This window comes from Hyperolius riggenbachi, chromosome 1 (genome assembly GCF_040937935.1).
Source record: "Hyperolius riggenbachi isolate aHypRig1 chromosome 1, aHypRig1.pri, whole genome shotgun sequence".
Classification (NCBI taxonomy): domain Eukaryota; kingdom Metazoa; phylum Chordata; class Amphibia; order Anura; family Hyperoliidae; genus Hyperolius; species Hyperolius riggenbachi.
This window is the reverse complement of record NC_090646.1, coordinates 591,692,163-591,711,806: the sequence shown is the minus strand read 5'-3', so window position 1 is coordinate 591,711,806 and position 19,644 is coordinate 591,692,163. Positions and strand designations below refer to the sequence as shown.

General features: G+C 42.5%; 1 protein-coding gene across 12 annotated transcripts in view; it reads left to right on the top strand.

Annotated features, from left to right (window-relative positions):
- LHFPL2 (LHFPL tetraspan subfamily member 2) overlaps window positions 1-19,644 on the top strand; it is a 436,769-nt gene that overhangs the window by 382,328 nt on the left and 34,797 nt on the right. For 11 of the 12 annotated variants that reach the window (XM_068249204.1, XM_068249195.1, XM_068249117.1 and 8 more), the window contains one exon: window positions 12,224-12,900. In XM_068249204.1, coding sequence (XP_068105305.1) covers window positions 12,480-12,900 — 421 coding nt within the window. In that variant the 5' untranslated portion in view covers window positions 12,224-12,479. Of the gene's footprint in view, window positions 1-7,906; window positions 7,984-12,223; window positions 12,901-19,644 lie in introns of those variants that run through there. The other variant, XM_068249214.1, reaches the window with a different exon arrangement.

The window sequence follows — 19,644 nt, the reverse complement described above, 5'->3', positions numbered from 1 at the left end:
AGAGACCTTGTAACATCCACCAGCAACCTGATCCCAGGGAGGGAAAATGTTTAATTGGGCAGAATTACATTTACATTCTTCACTTAAGCTACATACACATGAGGCACGGATGTCTGCAGTTGCATGGAGACAAGCAACAGTTGAAAGTCTCCAGCAACGACAGTTGTATACAAGCAACGATTGTATACACGCGGCAACAACCTGTCTGCAACATAGCGGAAACTGTTGCTCAGCAACTTCTGTCGCAGGTTCAATGAACTGTCGGACTCACAAGAGTTGCTAGAGACTAGCATACACACGACCGCACCGACTTGAGACTAGGGACGGTTGCTGCAACAGCTGTTGCCGGGGATTGAACAAGTCAATCGCCTGGAGACAGCTCTGATTAGCAACAGTTGTTTGCGCGCGCCTCATACACATGGAGGACCTGTTGCCGCAACATGCGCGCGCCATGTGTTTCCAGCAACAGTTGTAGCCCTTGTGTATGGGCCTTTAGGGTTGTACTCATTTTTGTTGCCAGCAGTTTAGACATTAATGGCTGTGTTATCTTAATGGGACAGCAAATTTACACTTTTTTTTTTTTTTACAAGCGGTCAACTGACTACTTTACATTGTATAATATGTTAAGTTTTGTCCCATAAAAAGCTGTAATAAAAATTTGCAAAAATTGGAGAGGTTCTCATTTTTGTGATATGCTGTAGATCATTCATGTCAAACTCTGGCCCGTGGGCCAAATCTTGCCTGCAGAGCTATCAAATTTGGCTTGCAAGTGGTTCATCATCTTTTTATTATGTTTAGCCTTCTCCAGACCACCAGTGAAGCTATATTGGAGGTAAAGCCCTTGATCACCAGAGTAGCGATATGGAGGATTACTAACTGTATAGGGTAGGGAGGGAGGCTACTAGACAGCAGGGAATCGTATAGTGGAGGGAGGGGCCACTAGACACCAGGGAAGCCGATGGGTAAGCAGCAGGGATGGGCTTTTCAGTAATTCTGAGTAGCAAGCTACTTGGAATTAAAATTGTAATGAGGCGCTGATTAAACAGGTGTGATTGCGGGTGATGGGGTTAAGTTACTCAGAAGTCTGTAGGATAGTGTGTGCTCTATTCCGCATCATAAGCGAACTGTGAGCCAGCATTCCACGACTCACTACCGGGCTTCCTTTTTCTGGCTTGAAGGTGGAAGCACAGTAGTGAGTCATGCACCTAATCAGCGCCGCGTTATCATTTCAATTCCTAGTAGCTTGCTACTCGGAATTACTCGCAAGTCCATCCCTGGTCTGTGGACATTTTTAGGTTTACAGTTCCATTATGCTCTTCTGTCTGTGGCATGCTAGGACATAGTGTGCAGCGATTGTCACTGTGGATTCCTTTTCTCCCAGTAGAATGTAGTGTTCGCTCATCTTCTGTGTGAAAGCTCTGTCTAGATGTCAACCAGAAATCTGACCATGGGAAGTTCTTGCAGTTCACCTTTAAAATGTGTGTTTGCAGGCCTTCCTCAAAAAGGAGGGTATTGACTTTGAAATGCACACACCACAATAGATCGGCAGATTAACAAGGTTAAAGAGTAACCATTAATGAGTCTGGGTTTATGAAAAGTAGAGAAGGAAAAAGGGGCCTATTCATGCTAGGTCATGGCCTTTAGAAAGTTCACAGAACAAGCTAGGTTTCAGCTAGGAGGGCTCTCCCAGGTTCTGAATTCCTCATCTTTTACACCATGCCAGCCAGTTTCCTTGCAGGGAAGGCTTTCTGCAGATACTCAGAAACTTCTGAATAGATTGACAGAAATGTATATTCTTTGTGTTTTCTAAACACAATTTAGTTACGACATCAAAGAAACTCAAAAACCTCACAGAATATCATGTTATATAAAATTTTAATGGGTGTCACGTTATATAGTTCTCTAGCTAGAAACAGAATTCATTACTTACAATTCTCCTGGTCTTACATCAAACCATGATTCTTTTCAACTCTATCTTTAAAGAGAACCCAACATGAACCTTGGCCAAAATATCAAATATCTAAGGAAAGGGAACCCTCTGGATCCTCCAGAGCACAGGTGTGAACTTCAGTCCTTGAGGGCCATATCCATGCCAGTGTTTAGGATGGACAGAGAAATGGAGAGATGTGTTCTACTTAATGAACCACGCCTTTCCTGATTCAAGCTAATCAATTAGAGTTGTGCTAAAAATGTGTGAGGACCTTAACCCTTGAGGACTAGTATCCAACATCCCTGCTCCAGAAGCTTCTCACACGGTCTCTGCTGATGCCCGGCACCTGTGCTGTATGGAGCTACTAGGGCTTGTTGCACAGGCGTTGCCTAAAGAGGAATGCAGGCACGAGTTTGGAATCCAACAAGAGTATGTCAGATTCCTCTGGGAGTCTGCGCTCGGCAACGGTGTACCGGAGAACAGCAAGAGAAGCCTCTACAGGATCCAGAGGATTCCCTCTTCTTAAGTATTTAAGTGGCTGAATAGAGTACTGGTTAAGGGCACTGCCTTTGACATGGGAGACCAGGGGTCAAATCCTGGCTAGGGTCAGTGCCTATTCAGTAAAGACTTCAAGGCAAGACTCCCTAACACTGCAGGGTGGCCTCCTGAGCGTGCCCCAGTGGCTGCAGCTCTTGAGCGCTTTGAGTCCGACAGGAGAAAAGCGCTATATAAATGTACTTGTTATTGTTATTATTATTGATATTATTATGTGCCACACCAACATCTTCCTTAGCATTGTACATATTAAGCACTGGTGTGTGTGTGTGTATTAAAAAAATAAAATAAATAAAAAATAAATGCTTGTACCGAGAATATGCATATAGTGAATATTTGTACGATTAGATCCAGTGATGCCAGGGTACAATAGGAGAGTGCCCTGGCATTAGTAGCTCAATGCCTATTTTCATTGCTAACCAGACTGGCAGATTTCAACAAAGTGATGAGGCTGGTCAGAAATCAAAATAACAATGCGTGTATTGCCAGCATTACAATGGCTTCTGTGCTTTGTGGTGTGGTATTGTGCTAGTACCAGGCCCTTTAGATTGAATTGCAGTAAATAATACTTGATGACAGTAGGCACTTAAAAAAATGACTTGCTGTTATGGCTGTTTCCATCCAGTAGACACTTATTGTAATGATGTCATGCAGCAAAACTTGCACTGCTCTGTGTGTCTTTAAATGCTCCACCTATGATGAGGTTACACAGAGGCGTACCACCACATATCCACAATGACCAGCCAGTCTGAGTGTTATCAGCTGATACCAGGGCTGTGGAGTCTGAGCAATTTTGGGGGGTCTGGAGTCGGGGGGAAAAAATGCACAGAATCCTAATGAATTTAAACTGTAATTAAAATAGAAAATATGATAAAATGTTCTATTTCTCAGATAATAGTCATCATAAATTATATACACAGTAATAGCTCTGCTTAGTTCTCAAAAATGAAATAAACCAATCAAAAAATAGTTACTTGTGCTGCTTCAATAAAGCAGTCCCTGTATTTTTAAAGTCTGATATACATATCTGATTGTGACTGTACAGTATATATGTGTACACAGGAATCTCTTATATATACTAAACATCTACGCTGTAAGAATAAAGCCTGATGTGTAGCCGTGTCACTAATAGAGATGGTCAATGAGATGGAAATAATTCTGCATTAATGCGGGTGTATGTAAATGTATGCACTCTCTGCTCATGAAATCAAATAATTGGATATGTTGTTAAAATTTGATTTAATGACTAAGAATTAAAGGGTACCTGAGATGAATGAAAAGAAAAGTTTTATACATACCTGGGGCTTCCTCCAGCCCCCTTCAGGCTAATCCAGTCGCTGTCGTCCTCCTCCGCCACCTGGATCTTCTGCTATGAGTCCCGGTAATTCAGCTAGTATGTGCAGTACAGCTGCATGCCGCTTCCACAGCCAGATGCGTTCTGCACCTGCGCAATAGTGCTGCGCAGGTGTAGTACGCGCCCAGCGGCGGAGTGTGGCATGCGCACTAGGACAACTGGCTCAAGTACCTGGACCCATAGCAAAAGATCCAGGTGGCGGAGGAGGACAGCGAGGGACTGATTAGCCTGAAGGGGGCTGGAGGAAGCCCCAGGTATGTATAAAACTTTAATTTCATCTGTCTCAGGTTTACTTTGTTATACAGTAGTACTATACTCTACATATGTGCTCTCCACAGAGCTGCAGGGAATCCACTGAGAATGTTGTGCACATTGAACACAGAGGTGTTGTCTATCACCCATAAACCTGGTTCAGATTGTACATGAAGAATGTGTAATAGAGGAAGAATCGCCTCATTCCCCTGCAGAGTACCTGCACATCACTCTTACATGTACCCACAGTTACATTGCCTAGGAGGGCCTGATCCATGTTCAGATTGTGCATGAAGAATGTGTAATAGAGGAAGAATCCTCTCATTCTCCTGCAGAGTACCTGCACATCACTCTTATTTACACCATTCAGATCACTTCCTGGATAGTTAATTCTTCCATATGCACCCTTCCTATTCTATCTGTAGCCTCTTTCCTAGTGCATCCCCTTTTTGAAGATCCCCTCTAGGCCTGTGTGGCCTTTGTAGAAATCTGTCCATGCTTCTAAAGAGTACAATGTAAAGCTTCAGTTTTGTAACTTGAGTTTCATATACTCTGGTAATATATTAAGTTCAGATAAAACCCCTGAAGTATAGTGGCTGCAGTGAGTGATGATCTTATGTTCTCTATTCAATCGCACACAGGCCCTTAGCTGTCATATTTTGGAAGCAGTTTTCAGCACTGTGTGAGGTACTCCTGACAAGTTTCAGTGACATCTACCATGTGTTGAATGTGAAGATATTCTCTCTCAAGGCATCACATTACTTTCCTGGAATTTGGAGTGACTTTTACATATGGAAGGTAGTATTGCCCTTATGCTATGTTCAGTGAGAAAAAAATTGGAAAATTGGAGGCATCCGGTCTTCCAAAAGTCACACCCTTCAGTCACACATGTACAGCTAATCGGGAAGTACGTCATCAATCTGCATATGCACGCCGCAAATGTGCTAAAATTTTAAAATTTGCATATACCAATTGTCTTTCAGTGCTTCTAGTGCCGTGTGGTGTGCTATAACGCACTGCAGCTTCTGCGTCAGCTATAGGGCTTCCAGCACATTGCAGTAAGTGTCATGTTCATTGTCTTGAATGGCCATTGCAATGAGGTGCATTAAGCGGAAGCGACACAAAGCGGTAAGTGTGTAAAAGGGGTCTAGGCACTACATTTTGACCAAAATTTACAGCAGCGCATTATCCCAACACGTTGCTTCACTGCCCATAAGTGAGAACTTCAGACAGTGCATCCCATGCAATTCTGATGTCTTTGCTTGCTGCGTACTATAAGCGTTGCTGTAATGCGCACAGGAACTTGTACAGTGTGAATGAGGCGTAAAGACCCATACCAATAATGCAATTTTTTTTTTTTTGTACAATTTTTTTTTTTGTGGCAAACTCCTGTTCATGATATCGCGATAATTTGTTAAAGGACGTTTCATGGCGAAGGCCTCCCATGGCGATGGCAGTTTTTAGACGACCGCCATGTTGGATCATAATGCGGAGGATCGTTCTGGTCCTCATTGACTTTTGCAGTAATTTGCTTTGATCATGTAAATGATCCAAAACGAGACTAGAAGAAGAAGTAGAGGAAGAAGAAAGCAGGTCAGACAGAATGGGAGTTCACTTGTACAGCAACTGTGTATGATTAGAATAGTTTCATATGATAGGTGACATGGAAAACAATAATGTTCTCTCTGACTGGAGATCGGTTTAAAGGTCGTCAGGAAAATCATCAGAAAAAACACGAGGTGGGTACAAGCTTTTAGGGCTTCTTTATGTCCACTGCAAAAAGCGCTAGTGGTTCTGGTTGTCCATAACTTTGCTGGGTAACGTTCATCGCTGCTGTCATCAGCCCCATTTACAGAGCCCTATCCATACTTTGAAGTAATTATTGAATACTCTGCTGTATACAGTATATTACTTGCTTCCCCAGTTCTGACTTGTTGAACCATCTTTTGTTTTGGGAGGAAGAGCAGCATGGCTGACCTGCTGCTATGCAGTCTGTTGTGTTTATATCATGTACAGTGTGAAAGGAACTGTTTGGCATTGCAGTCTTATCAGAGAATTCCCACCTGGAAAAGTAAACAGCAATTTAGTTCCTGTGTGCTGTGAAAGCAAGCCTGCTCTGGTGTACTGTAACCTATCTGCTTTTATCTCTCTCTGGCTAATGAGATGGCTATTTACCTTGCTCTGGTCCTCATCACTCCTATACAACAAAGCATATGGCCTGGTGTCAGCTCTATGTATGAGGCACTTTGTGAGGTAGAAATAAATTCCTTGTTAGAACATGAAACATTGGGAATGCTAATAGTCCTCTATCCCCATTCTGCATCAGCAGCACTGTAAATGTGTTTCTGCATTTAAAGTGAATCTTTAGAGAAAAATGTTTATTTTTCTTTGTTTCTGAGTGGGGAATTGTTGGGACAGTATTCATACTCTTGTGTTGCTTATGAGTAATATTTGCATCACTGCTATTCAGTCATATGTTTTATAAAATAACCTCCGATCCTCCAAATTTCCTTTGCCTAACTGCCCAGTGCATTTTCCTCTCCCACGTGCGCCTTTAGGATTTCTCAAGGGTTGCCCCTACCTTTTGGAACTCCCTTCCACTACCCATCAGACTTGCCCCCTCCTTCAACACATTCAAACAAGCACTCAAAACCCACCTCTTGAAGATGGCGTACCCACACTCTACCACATAGTAACTCTCTACTGAATACTTAGTCTACAGCCCTACCTAGTGTGCCCATCTCTCCTCCCCTCTGCTTAGATTGTAAAGGGGCCCATACACTGTCCAATTCCAGCTTTCAATCTAACGGCTGATCGATCGATTTGCAGCCGATTTTGTTCGATTTGATCTATCTGTCAGGATGGAAAATATAGGTCGATTTGCTGAGCGTAAAGATCTGAATGAACCACAGCACAGTGTTGTACATATTGCTGGTTATTAAGATGAAGAAGAACCTTAGTCATATCTAATGCTTGGTTCACACATAAAAAGGTGTTGTCTTGACAGTTGGCATTAGTTTTGTATGTGTTTCCATGATTGTGCTCACACATAAACCTGTATGTGTCCGGTCTAGTCCTGTCATTATTGTATCAGTTTTCTATGAGTTTCTCTGGCTTTCACTCATAAAAGGTGTACTTTTACAGTCTGGTAGAGTAAAACTGATGCAAGAGTGACTGACAGGTAAGGACTTGACTGCACCAGAAATGTACAGATGTACTGTATGTGTGAACCAATCCTTACAGTTTCTGCTGCTGCTTCAAGCAAGTGAGCTTATGGTCCAGTGTTCAGCTGCTTTAGTATCTCATCTCTCATCCCCCAATGCCTGAAACATGTAAAGATTTATCCTTCGCTTTTGCATACCTTCAATGGCATTTTTCAGACCCCTGTCAGATATGTGAACCTTGACACTGCTGTGGCATCCTGGGAGTTGCGGTTCTCCAATAGCAGACTGCTGTGGGTGGTATCACACTTTCTCTGGCTGTCTTAACCTATCCCTTACTTGAGAGAACTCAACAAACAGTGAAGGGGAAAGTTTACATTCACCTTGTAAATTATAGTAATCACACCCTAGTGCACATTGTAGCACCATTCCAGCATCAGTAAGGCTGGGGCAGTGAGGGAGCAGTGTTAGTAATCTGTCCCTGGCTGACTTTATTATTCACACTCAGGTGCTGAAGAGGGAGTGAGAAGTGTGACATGGGTGTGTGTCATCCCTGGGAGTTACCATTCTCCCAGGCAGCACAATAAGGGCACATGCTGGTCACGCTGTTCCCTCATAGCTGCTTGCACTGCGGTTACTGGTCAGACCCCTGGAGGGAATCCTTGTACAGTTCATTGGTTTACATTCCTTCTATGCAGAAAGAGCCTCATTGTTTGCCCGTCCATAATGGGGTAAGAATTCTTCTTGTGTAGCAGTAACTGTCTGTACCGAGCTATTCTTCACTCGCTGAGGCACTTCCACAGTGTATATTGTGAGCAAACCTCTGCATTTGTGCCTCAATCTTGACCTATATTGTCTCCAATAACCAAACCAGAGGGGTACTTAAAACAAGTACCTTACTGATGCTAGCTGACTGGAAAGCTATTTATACTGCAGCCACTTATTCTGTAGAAGTTATTTTAAGGATGTTAGAGTGAACCTGTAGCAGCCTTGATATGATGGAAAAAAATGATCTAAAGATTTAATGCCAGGTACACACCATTCTTTTTCCTGTCACATAGACGGGGCAAAACGATCATTTCTGACATGTCGATCTGATCTCGATCAATTCAATTTTGAGCAGTAGTGATCTGAAAATCTATCCTGTTTTTGTTTAAAGGAATACTATCGATGTATGCATTTATTTTTAAATGCTGTATGTTGTAGCACACATTAGGACAAGTACTAGGAGCAATTTGATTCCTCACACAGCTGTTCCTCTCAGCTGTAAAATCCTCCGTCAGTTTTGGCCGTCAGTGTTTGATACAAATGTATCTATATGCTGACTGCTCCCAGAGGGCTAAGCCCATGTCTGCACAGGGGAGTTGCTATCAACTCCTCAGTTTCTAGTTTAATTATCACCTTGCTGAAAGAATCTTATTGATATGGTGGTAAGGGGTTAAAGATTCTAGCAATGTGTGTTTATTATCTTTGCTTCTCTTGACTGATAAAGATACTAATAATGCTAATTGTAAACAGTGGTCTGCCCCTCTCAGCAGCTTGTAAAGTGGATGCAGCCTGGAGTGAATCACCTCAAGCAGCAGCCAGACTGAGTGTAAACACAGACTATTGTTTATAGCTAGTTATATTCCAGCAATATTACAGCTCATTTAGTTACCTGTTACCACCTCAGATCAGCCTATTTCTCCTCATGTCTCCTGCATGCTGTGAGTGACACAGTGAAATATATTTGTGAGCTGTGTGGCAGAGTAACCAAGCAGCTCAGGGTGACCCAAACTACTATGAGCTGTGTGAGAAATGAATTTTTAAGCAGGGATAGTGAGAGAGAGACCTGGGTGAATAAATAAAGTGCCCCTAGCACTAGTGGTAATGTGTACACTAATATACAGTATTAAAAAAAAAAGTCGTTTCAATCGATAGTACTCCTTTAAGAATAGATCGGACGTGGCTGAAATTTTCGGTTTGACCCATCGATTTGATGGGAAATTAAATTGTGGGTACCTAGCATAAGTCTTTGAACTACTCCTAGAATTAAAAACTGTTTTAGAGCTGTAGTCTGGAACAAATGTGGGGATCTGTGGCCAATCCGTCTTCCTGACCAATTTCCTGATAGATCCTAGCTTCTCAGCATGTGATACATGCACCCCATGGCTGGGGGTATTTGGAGTTTAGGGGGGGGGGGGGTGCGACACTTCGCCTTGTCCGAGTGAAACTTGTGCTGGGAACACATGATGCAACTTTTCTCCGATCGACTGGAATCAGGCGTTTATTTCCGACATGTCAGATCTGTTTCTGATCGAGAGCCATCTTTTTTGCCAAGTTATCATTGGAAAATCGATCCCTTTACCGATCGGGAGCAGTTTGGGCATGTACACATGGTACAGATTGCATTGTGTGTTCCCAGCTTTAAAGGGAACTTGAGGTGAAAGTGATATGGAGGTTGTTATAGTTTTTATTTTGAAGAATACCTGTTGCCTGGCTGATTAGGGATGATCGATGAGTGAATGAGAACAAGTTGATGCAGAGTTATGCAAATTAGTACGCAAATTTATGCTGCTTGACAAGTTTTAAGGCCATTGGTCCATTTTCAAGTTGTATAAATTTGCATAAAAATACCTAATTATGCATTTGCATCTCACTGATCATCACCACTGCTGATCGCTTTGGCTGCTGTTGAATCACACACCTAAAACAAGCATGTGACTAATCCAGTCAGACTTAAAGGACAACTTTAGTGAGAAGAATATGGAGGCTGCCATGTTTATTTCCTTTTAAGTAATACTAGTTACCTGGCAGTCCCGCTGGTCTATTTAGCTGCAGTAGTGTCTAAGCATGCAGCTAATCTTGTCAGATCTGACTGTCAGAAACACCGGATATGCTGCATGCTTGTTCAGGGTCTATGGCTAAAAGTATTAGAAGCAGAGGATCAGCAGGACAGCCAGGCAACTGGTATTGCTTAAAAGGAAATAAATATGGCAGCCTCCAGATTCCTCTCAATTCAGTTGTCCCTTAAAGGGACTCCGAGCAGTGCAGAAACTATGGAAAGATGCATATCATTTTAAAGCTCTCTTTCTCCTCTTTCCAATGATATATAAACCACCGCCGTACGCCTTTTAGTTTTCGCTATTTTCGCGATCGAAATTGCCGTGGCCACGATTTCAATCGCGAAAATAGAGAAAACTAAAAGGCGTAGGGCGACGATTTAGGGGTCGTCAGAAAGAGGAGAAAGAGCTTTAAAATGATATCTTTCTATAGTTACATTGTATTACACAGGGCGACTTTTTCCTAAAGTCAGCAGCTTCATTCTGCTGAATGGAGCTGCTGACACTGGGGAAAGTGTCGTCCTGTATAATACAAGTAACTATGGAAAGATGGATATTATTGTAAAGCGCTTTCTCCTCTTTCTGACGACCCCTAAATCGCCACCTTACGCCTTTTAGTTCTCTCTATTTTCGTGATCAAAATCGCGTCCGCTGCAATTTCGAACGCGAAAATAGCGAAAACTAACAGGCGTAGGGCAGCGATTTATATATCATTGGAAAAAGAGCTTTAAAATTATATGCATCTTTCCATAGTTTCTGCACTGCTCAGAGTCCCTTTAAAGGGCAACTGAAGCGAGAGGGATATGGAAGCTGCCATATTTATTTCCACTTAAATAATGCAGGTTACCTGGCATCCCTGCTGATCCTCTGGCTGTAATAGTTTTAGCCATAGACCCTGAACAAGCATGCAGCATATCCGGTGTTTCTGACATTGTCAGATCCGACAAGATTAGCTGCATGCTTGTTTTTGGTGTAATTCAGGCACTCCTGCAGCCAAATAGACCAGCAGGGCTGCCAGGCAACATGTATTGTTTAAAAGGAAAGAAGTATGGCAGCCTCCATATACTCTTCGCTTCTGTTAGCCTTTAAAGAGAACCTGTACTGAGTAAAATTATTTAAAATAAACACATGAGGTAACTTCAAATGAACATTACATAGTTACCTCTCCATCAGTTCCTCTCAGAAGCGCACCATTTTCTTCTTACAGTGATCCCTTCCAGTTCTGACAACATTTTTGTCAGAACTGAAATATATCAGTTGCTGTCAGTTATATATCAGTTGCTGTCAGTTACAGCTGAGAGGAGAACTGATGTGTCCATGTTTCCCTATGGCTCAAGTGGGCGATGTTACAGTTTAACAGTGTGCTGACCAGGAAGCTGTTATGGTGTAATAGCCATTTTCAAAATGGAGGACGGAGAATTACATTGATCACAGTGGACAAACAGGACGCAGCAGAGGAAAAATAGATTGAGGAGTAGACTACACAGGAGGTAAGTATGACTTGTGTATGTTTATTTTGACTTTTAAAGTTCAGTTCAGGTTTTCTTTAAGTCAGAGAACCTGATCTGCATGTTTGTTCAGGGTCTATGGCTAAAAGTATTAAAGGCACAGCTGAAAAGCCAAGCAGCTTGCATTGTTTAAAAGGAAATACATACATACATACATACATACATACATACATACATACATACATACATACATACATACGCTGTAGTGACCTATTTTAATGTATTACTTCTCATAGTTTAAGCCCCATCTACACGATACGATTCTTTGTACGATTCGATTACGATACGATTAAATCCGACATGTCCGATCGGGATTCGATTCGATTTAATTCGATTTGCCATTGTTTTGCAATTGCAAATCGAATTGAATCGAATCGAATCAGGATCGGACATGTTGGATTTAATTGAATCGTAAATAGAATTGTAATTGAATCGTACAAAGAATCGTATCGTGTAGATGGGGCTTTAGATTTAAGACTGTAAGATTTATGAGCTTTAATTGTATGTTTCTTGTAAATGGATCCTGTTTCTTGCCTACAAGAAGGCATAAAAGCCTGGGAAGTGTGACTGATGAGGACAATGCATTGAGGTGAAACAGTTCTGTCAACACTGCTAACAGTTTGTCTCCTCTGTGCCTGCAGGTCAGTGATGTCATCCTGGTGGGCGGAGCCTGGGAACTCCCTTGAAACATTGAAGCATCATGTTTCATTATGAACACTAGCACAGAGGAATTCTGCAGCAGAGGTGGTAGGATAAGAGAGCGTCTCCGCTGACTCCAGACTCCTGCATTACCGAGCGATTCAGCAAGCCGGCATCCCTTCCTGACCGGATTACAAACCCATTCATTTCATCTGATCCGGATTGGCCCTGCTTGGTGGGCAGCTGGTGGGCTCCGCCATGTGTCATGTCATAGTAACGTGCCGCTCTATGCTATGGACCATCTTGAGCATCGTAGTGGCGTTTGGCGAATTAATAGCTTTCATGAGTGAGGACTGGCTCATCGGTAAGGCCAAGAATGGAGACGTTGACAACAGGACTGGTGGGCAGCTGGAGCTTTACCGCCCAACGCTGGGCATCTACGGACGCTGCATCAAAGTGCCCCACATTCAGTACTTCCGCAGGGACTCCCTGTGCGGCCCCTACGCCGAGCACTTCAATGAGATAGCCAGTGGCTTCTGGCAAGCTACGGCCATCTTCCTGGCGGTGGGCATCTCCATCCTGTGTATTGTAGCGTTTGTGTCGGTCTTCACCATGTGTGTGCAGAGCGTCCTGAAGAAGAGCATATTCAATGTCTGTGGACTGCTACAGGGGATTGCAGGTGGGTGCTCGCTCTGCGGAGCTCTCCTTTACACTTAACCTCTAATGCTTCTCATTCATTTTCAGAGGCAGGTAAGTGGTCACCCTCTTGTGTGTAGTATTTACACTGTAACCTGAAGAGCCCAGGTGCAAAGTACAGTAACTGACAGCAGGTAGTGGAATACGCCTTTCACTTTAAGACCTCTTACCTGGTGAGTTTACGCTTAAGCTCTTCCCTGATCTGTTTTTTCCAAACCAATGAAAATCGAAGTAATCAATGTATAAAGCAATCCTACTGATCAGGGAGTGCAGATTACAAGTATTACCTTTGGTAAATGAACTCTTCATATTCCACTGGCTAACCTGGTGACAAGATTCATCAGTGCCAGGCTAGTGACAGCTTGCTAATGGGAACTGCTTAGTAGGGAAGTGGTGGGCATGAGTTGAGACTCAGGCTTTAGGCTGCATTGTCAGCTGGAGAGCGTACTGGTCAGCTGGTAGTGTAGTCCCTATTTATTGTCCAGCGGTGCGTAATATGTTGGCGCTTTATAAATAAATAAATAAAATAGTTAAGACTGTTGCCGTAGGATTTGAGCATTTGACCAGAGTTGGAATCCTGGCTCAAGCCAGTATGTAAAACAGTAAGGAGTCTTTGGGAAGGCTCCCTAATGATCTTAGGTGCCTATGAAGCGTGCCCTAAGTGGCTGCAGCCCTCAAGCATTTTGAGTCCGCCAGGAGAAAAGTGAGATATAAATGTTATATTTAATGTAAAATACTGCAGTGTGCTCACATCTGTCAGATCTCAGTGAAGCTCTGTAGAGCACCCAATGTCGGTGGAGTACCCAATGTCTGCGGTGCTGTTCAGAGTACCCAATGTCAGCATAGTACCCAATATTGGTGGAACCACATAGAGCACCACCACTTTGCCTTATTATTTATTTATCACAGCTCTACACACTTCCGAATACACTAGCATGACTGCCACTATTTCTATTTTATATAATTCAAATACAATTGGCTGAGCTGGCATATTGTTCTTTTATGTTTGTCATTTAAACTTGAGTAACATGAGAAGCCCTCAGATACTTTCTAGTGAAAGTCGTACCATTCATTGTAAACCTAGAAGAATGAATTCCACAGAGCGGCAGTGTGAGTACTGGAAGGGAAGTGTACAGGTATCGCTTACTGACCAGAGTGACTGCAATTCCCGAGGACCTTCTACATTCAGCCTACCTACCAGTTCTTGAATTCTCTAGAGTCCATAGTGTTATAACCTCCTATATACTGCTGTGTGGCTGGCAGATCCATGTGCAGCATGCTGAATGTTGCTGAGGCTGGGAACAAGCTGAGGGGAGTTACAGATGTCGCCTCAAGTCATTGACATTGTGGAAGCCAAATGAAATGTAACCACAACTTTAAAGGGAACCCGAAGTGAGAGTTATATATGGAGGCTGCCATATTTATTTCCTTTTAAGCAATCCCAGTTGCCTGGCTATCCTGCTGATCCTCTGCCTCTAATACTTTAAGCCATAGACCCTGAACAAGCATGCAGCAGATCAGAGGTTTCTGACAATATTGTCAGAACTGACAAGATTAGCTGCATGCTTGTTTCTGGTGTACTTCGAACATTTCTGCAGCCAGATAGATCAGTAGGGCAGCCAGGTAACTAGTATTGTTTAAAAGGAAACAAATATAGTTACATAGTTATTTTGGTTGAAAAAAGACATACGTCCATCGAGTTCAACCAGTATATGGAAAACACCGTGCTATTTTCTCTGCTGATGCTATTAGGCCCCGTTTACACTTAATCAGTTGCTCTCAGTTATAACTGAAAGAAAACTGATTTTCAAAGTAATGCCCATGTTTTCCTATTGCACCTTTCACACTTAATGTGTTTTAACTGAAATCTTCCTCCCAATGCACTGCTATGGAAAAGACTCGTATGAACGCGTACTAACCCACACCAACTGATTGTGTAAATGGGCCCTTAGTGTCAGTGATCAGATGAATATTTTAATGTGACATCAATCGGATATATAAGAGGCTAGTGTACACGTGATTATTATTTTTTTTTTTTTTATTCCGATTACTTTTCCAATTGGCTATCATTAAAAAATTAATCAAAAGGACATACACACAGTGTTACGATAGCTAGTAGTTCAGTCAATATTTTCCAGCATGCACAGTCTGATTCTGATCGAGCAGATCGATTCTGAGCATGGGATCGGTCGCTGGCAATCAGTAGACTGTGTGTATGTATGTGGATATGTGCATGTATGTATGTATGTATGTATGTATGTATGTATGTATATATTCTCTCAACAAAATTGATCAGAAAAATTATCGGAAATCAGATCGGACCTATCAGGAAGTATCGATTTTAACCCGTCTATCTTACTGGAATTGCATGGTGTGTACCTGGCATAATAATTTTTCAGAAACCAGACAGTGAGGCGTTTCCTTATAAGCTAAGCATAGATATGAGACCACAATAAGCATAGATATGAGATCACAATTTGACGTCAAAGGATGTGCTCAGGTCCAGGGTGTGTTTTTATGACAGTGACAGCGTCTGTCACACATTCTAATGCCACCTATCTGTTCATTGGAAAGCAATAGCCTCAGTGAGCAGTGTAGTGGCCCAAGGGTCACAATGTGATACTATCCGCTCTAGAGGTGAGAAGTATTTGGAGGTTGCCTATTTATTTCCTTATAAACAATAACAGTACCAGTTGCTTGGCAGCACTGCTGATCTATTTGGCTGCAGTAGAGTCTGATTCACACCCGAAACAAGCACGCAGCTAGTCTTGTCAGATTTGACAAAAATGTCAAACACTTGATTTGCTGCATGCTTGTTCAAGGTCTAAGGCTAAAAGTAATGGAGTCAGAGAATCAGCAGGATAGCCAGGCAACTGGTATTGCTTAAAAGGTAATAAATATGGCAGCCTCTATATACCTCTCACTTTTTAATGACTGAGGAAGAGTTCCTCAGGATTGAAGTCTTTCCTGTGTGTAAGTGGTGGGTCTAGCCCATTCAGACCATAACTTCTACCCTTATTGTAGAAATGTGTGTTGGCGTATTTGATAGTCATCCTACCAGTCACACGTAGCAAGTGGTGTAACTGTTTCTGAAGGAAGGGTTTATGATCCTCCCTGGGTGTTTTTAATGCAGTCTCTATTCACCTTCACATCCTGTCCATGGGCCCTTCTTTCAGCTTACCTTAGATTTTTTGATTATGCAATCTTACTCACAACCACCCTTCTTGTAGACTCGAACAGTCTCTATTTTGACCTATGACACTGTATTGTTATCAAATCATTTGCATGATCTTGTTTTGTTGTGAGTTTCCGTATGTTCTACCTGTATGTTAACCCTTTTATCTATTGTGCAGCGCTGCGTAATATGTTGGCGCTTTATAAATACAATAAATAATAATAATAATTTTTGTTGCCTGAAAAAGATAATTTGGAGATCATTTTGGGTAAAATGTGTGTACAGAGTTGTAGATAACCATACTTGTTGTGAAGCTGGGTTTTCTGGTGAAATAAGGGACTGCAATAACCACTAGATGGACTCTAACTCGGGGGAAAACTGCATGTTTTGGGTCAGTGGCTAACTGGTATTGCTTGAAAGGAAATAAACATGGCAGCCTCCATATCCCTCTTACTTCAGTTGTCCTTTAAAACATCCTATTTGCACTAAAGGTGAATGAATGGGTCCTTTATAATCTCCTATTTTGCAGGAAGTGTATGGGTAATCACTTGGTAAGTAGTTGCTCAGCGATTGTGTTTGCATACGGCGATTTGCATTGTGACACGAGCCTAGTAGTGTGCTTGGTTTTTATATAGCATCTTTGTGGCCAGCCATCCTGGTGGCTGCAGTTGGTGTGCTCTGTATTTTACTGTCTGGAGCTGTCAGAAATTGGCTAATCTGGTTACCACTTTCTGTTCTTTGACAGCTGTGAATAAAAGACAAGCTGATAGGGGAAGTAGATGTCCATATACTTACAGGAACACCTATAGCCATATACCATACTTACAGAAACACCTATAGCCAGATACCGTACTTGCAGGAACACCTATAGCCATATACTGTGCTTACAGGAACGCCTATAGCCATATACCGTACTTGCAGGAACACCTATAGCCATATACTGTGCTTGCAGGAACACCTATAGCCATATACCGTACTTGCAGGAACACCTATAGCCATATACTGAGCTTACAGGAACGCCTATAGCCATATACCGTACTTGCAGGAACACGCTCTGCCTTTGACATGGGAGACCAGGGTTTGAATCTTGGCTAGGGTCAGTACCTATTCAGTAGGGAGTTCAAGGCAAGACTCCCTGACACTGCAGGGTGACCTCCTGAGCGCGTCCCAGTGGCTGCAGCTTTTGAGCGCTTTGAGTCCAACAGGAGAAAAGCGCTATACAAATGTTCGGATTATTATTATTATTACCTATAGCCATATACTATACTTGCAGGAACACCTATAGCCATATACCGTGCTTACAGGAACACCTATAGCCATATACTGTGCTTACATGAACGCCTATAGCCATTACAGGAACACCTATAGCCAGATACTGTGCTTACAGGAACACCTATAGCCAGATAATGAAAGAAACAGAGGCGCCAACAGGATAAAAATGATGCCAATTAAAACCAAATAAAATGTAGGCGGCACTGGTGGATTCGCCTCCCCTACAAAAACAGTCAACCACTGTATATGGTAAAAGATATAAATTTTTAATAAATTTCAAGCTCCCAAAAATAATTAATCTGCAACGCGTTTCACGGGACACAAGCCCGCTTCATCAGGCAAAACACATAGAAAGCAGGAGCAACCAAGTAGTTGTCAGCACTAGCGTGGCGCCTCTATATCTTTTACCATATACAGTGGTTGACTGTTTTTGTAGGGGAGGCGAATCCACCAGTGCCGCCTACATTTTATTTGGTTTTAATTGGCATCATTTTTATCCTGTTGGCGCCTCTGTTTCTTTCATTACGTGATCATCCACCTGGTGGATAGGTGTGGACACCTTTTCTTCTTCTATACAGAGAGCGACTTTTTAGCCTGAGCGGGGACAGGCCTAATCTCCCCGACTGTGCTATAAGTGGTTGCCTGAACGTGGCAACCCACACTTGTGAGTATATTTCTACTTTTTTCATTTTGACGTCAACTGTTTTACAATATTACACTATCGGGGGCTCTCGATTGTTCTTTTCTTCTCTCCCTACATACCTATAGCCAGATACTGTGCTTACAGGAACACCTATAGCCAGATACTGTGCTTACAGGAACACCTATAGCCAGATACTGTGCTTACAGGAACACCTATAGCCATATACTGTGCTTACATGAACGCCTATAGCCATATACTGTGCTTACATGAACGCCTATAGCCAGATACTGTGCTTACAGGAACGCCTATAGCCATATACTGTGCTTACAGGAACGCCTATAGCCAGATACTGTGCTTACAGGAACGCCTATAGCCATATACTGTGCTTACAGGAACGCCTATAGCCATATACTGTGCTTACAGGAACGCCTACAGCCATATACTGTGCTTACAGGAACGCCTATAGCCATATACTGTGCTTACAGGAACGCCTATAGCCATATACTGTGCTTACAGGAACGCCTATAGCCATATACTGTGCTTACAGGAACGCCTATAGCCATATACTGTGCTTACAGGAACGCCTATAGCAATATACTGTGCTTACAGGAACGCCTATAGCCATATACTGTGCTTACAGGAACGCCTATAGCCATATACTGTGCTTACAGGAACGCCTATAGCCATATACTGTGCTTACAGGAACGCCTATAGCCATATACTGTGCTTACAGGAACACCTATAGCCATATACTGTGCTTACAGGAACACCTATAGCCATATACTGTGCTTACAGGAACACCTATAGCCATATACTGTGCTTACAGGAACGCCTATAGCCATATACTGTGCTTACAGGAACGCCTATAGCCATATACTGTGCTTACAGGAACACCTAACTATCAGCTGACACTCCACAATACAGTAGCCAGTAGAGAAAGTTGGAGCAGAGTGGTGTGGTGTCTTTGTGTCTTATCACACTGACTGATCAGATGACAGTTACCTGTAATGTCTCAAAGGTCACCTTGTGTTTACTGCATAGCAACAGTTGCTGCATTAGAGCAGCCAGTCAATATTTGCAGCTGGTAATCTCATCAGTCTCCTGATTGACTCACTCACAGCTGGCTTTACCATTCAGCACTCCTCGCTGCAGCTGTGACGGCATTTATTGGGTCATTTGCTTTTTATGTATTCACCTAACTCATTTAGGAAATGCCTCGATTTCTTTTCCAGGGTTTGATGTAGAGAATATTAAGCCAATCATATCCGTGCTAATTTCCACAAGAGCTTACCATCTAATGTCCTGATCACTGTAGTAGAATTACTAGACACCAGGGAACATTTGAAAGGGGGTAGCCACTAGACATTGAGATTGGCCTGTGACTTGGTCACAGTTCTCAGTTTCAGCCATCTTTGAATAGGAGTTTGATACCTCTGCTAGAGCCAGTTTGGGTGCAGGCCAGCTGACATATCTTGGATCTTTGTATCTCATACAATTCCACATCTTCCCCCCCCCCCCCCCAGAAATACATGACTTTTGTTTTCCACTATCTGTAGCTGATATTATTTTGTATTAATATAGCCCTGACCTGTTCTGCAACGTTAAACTCTTGTACAGCACTTTACAAAGAATCAGAA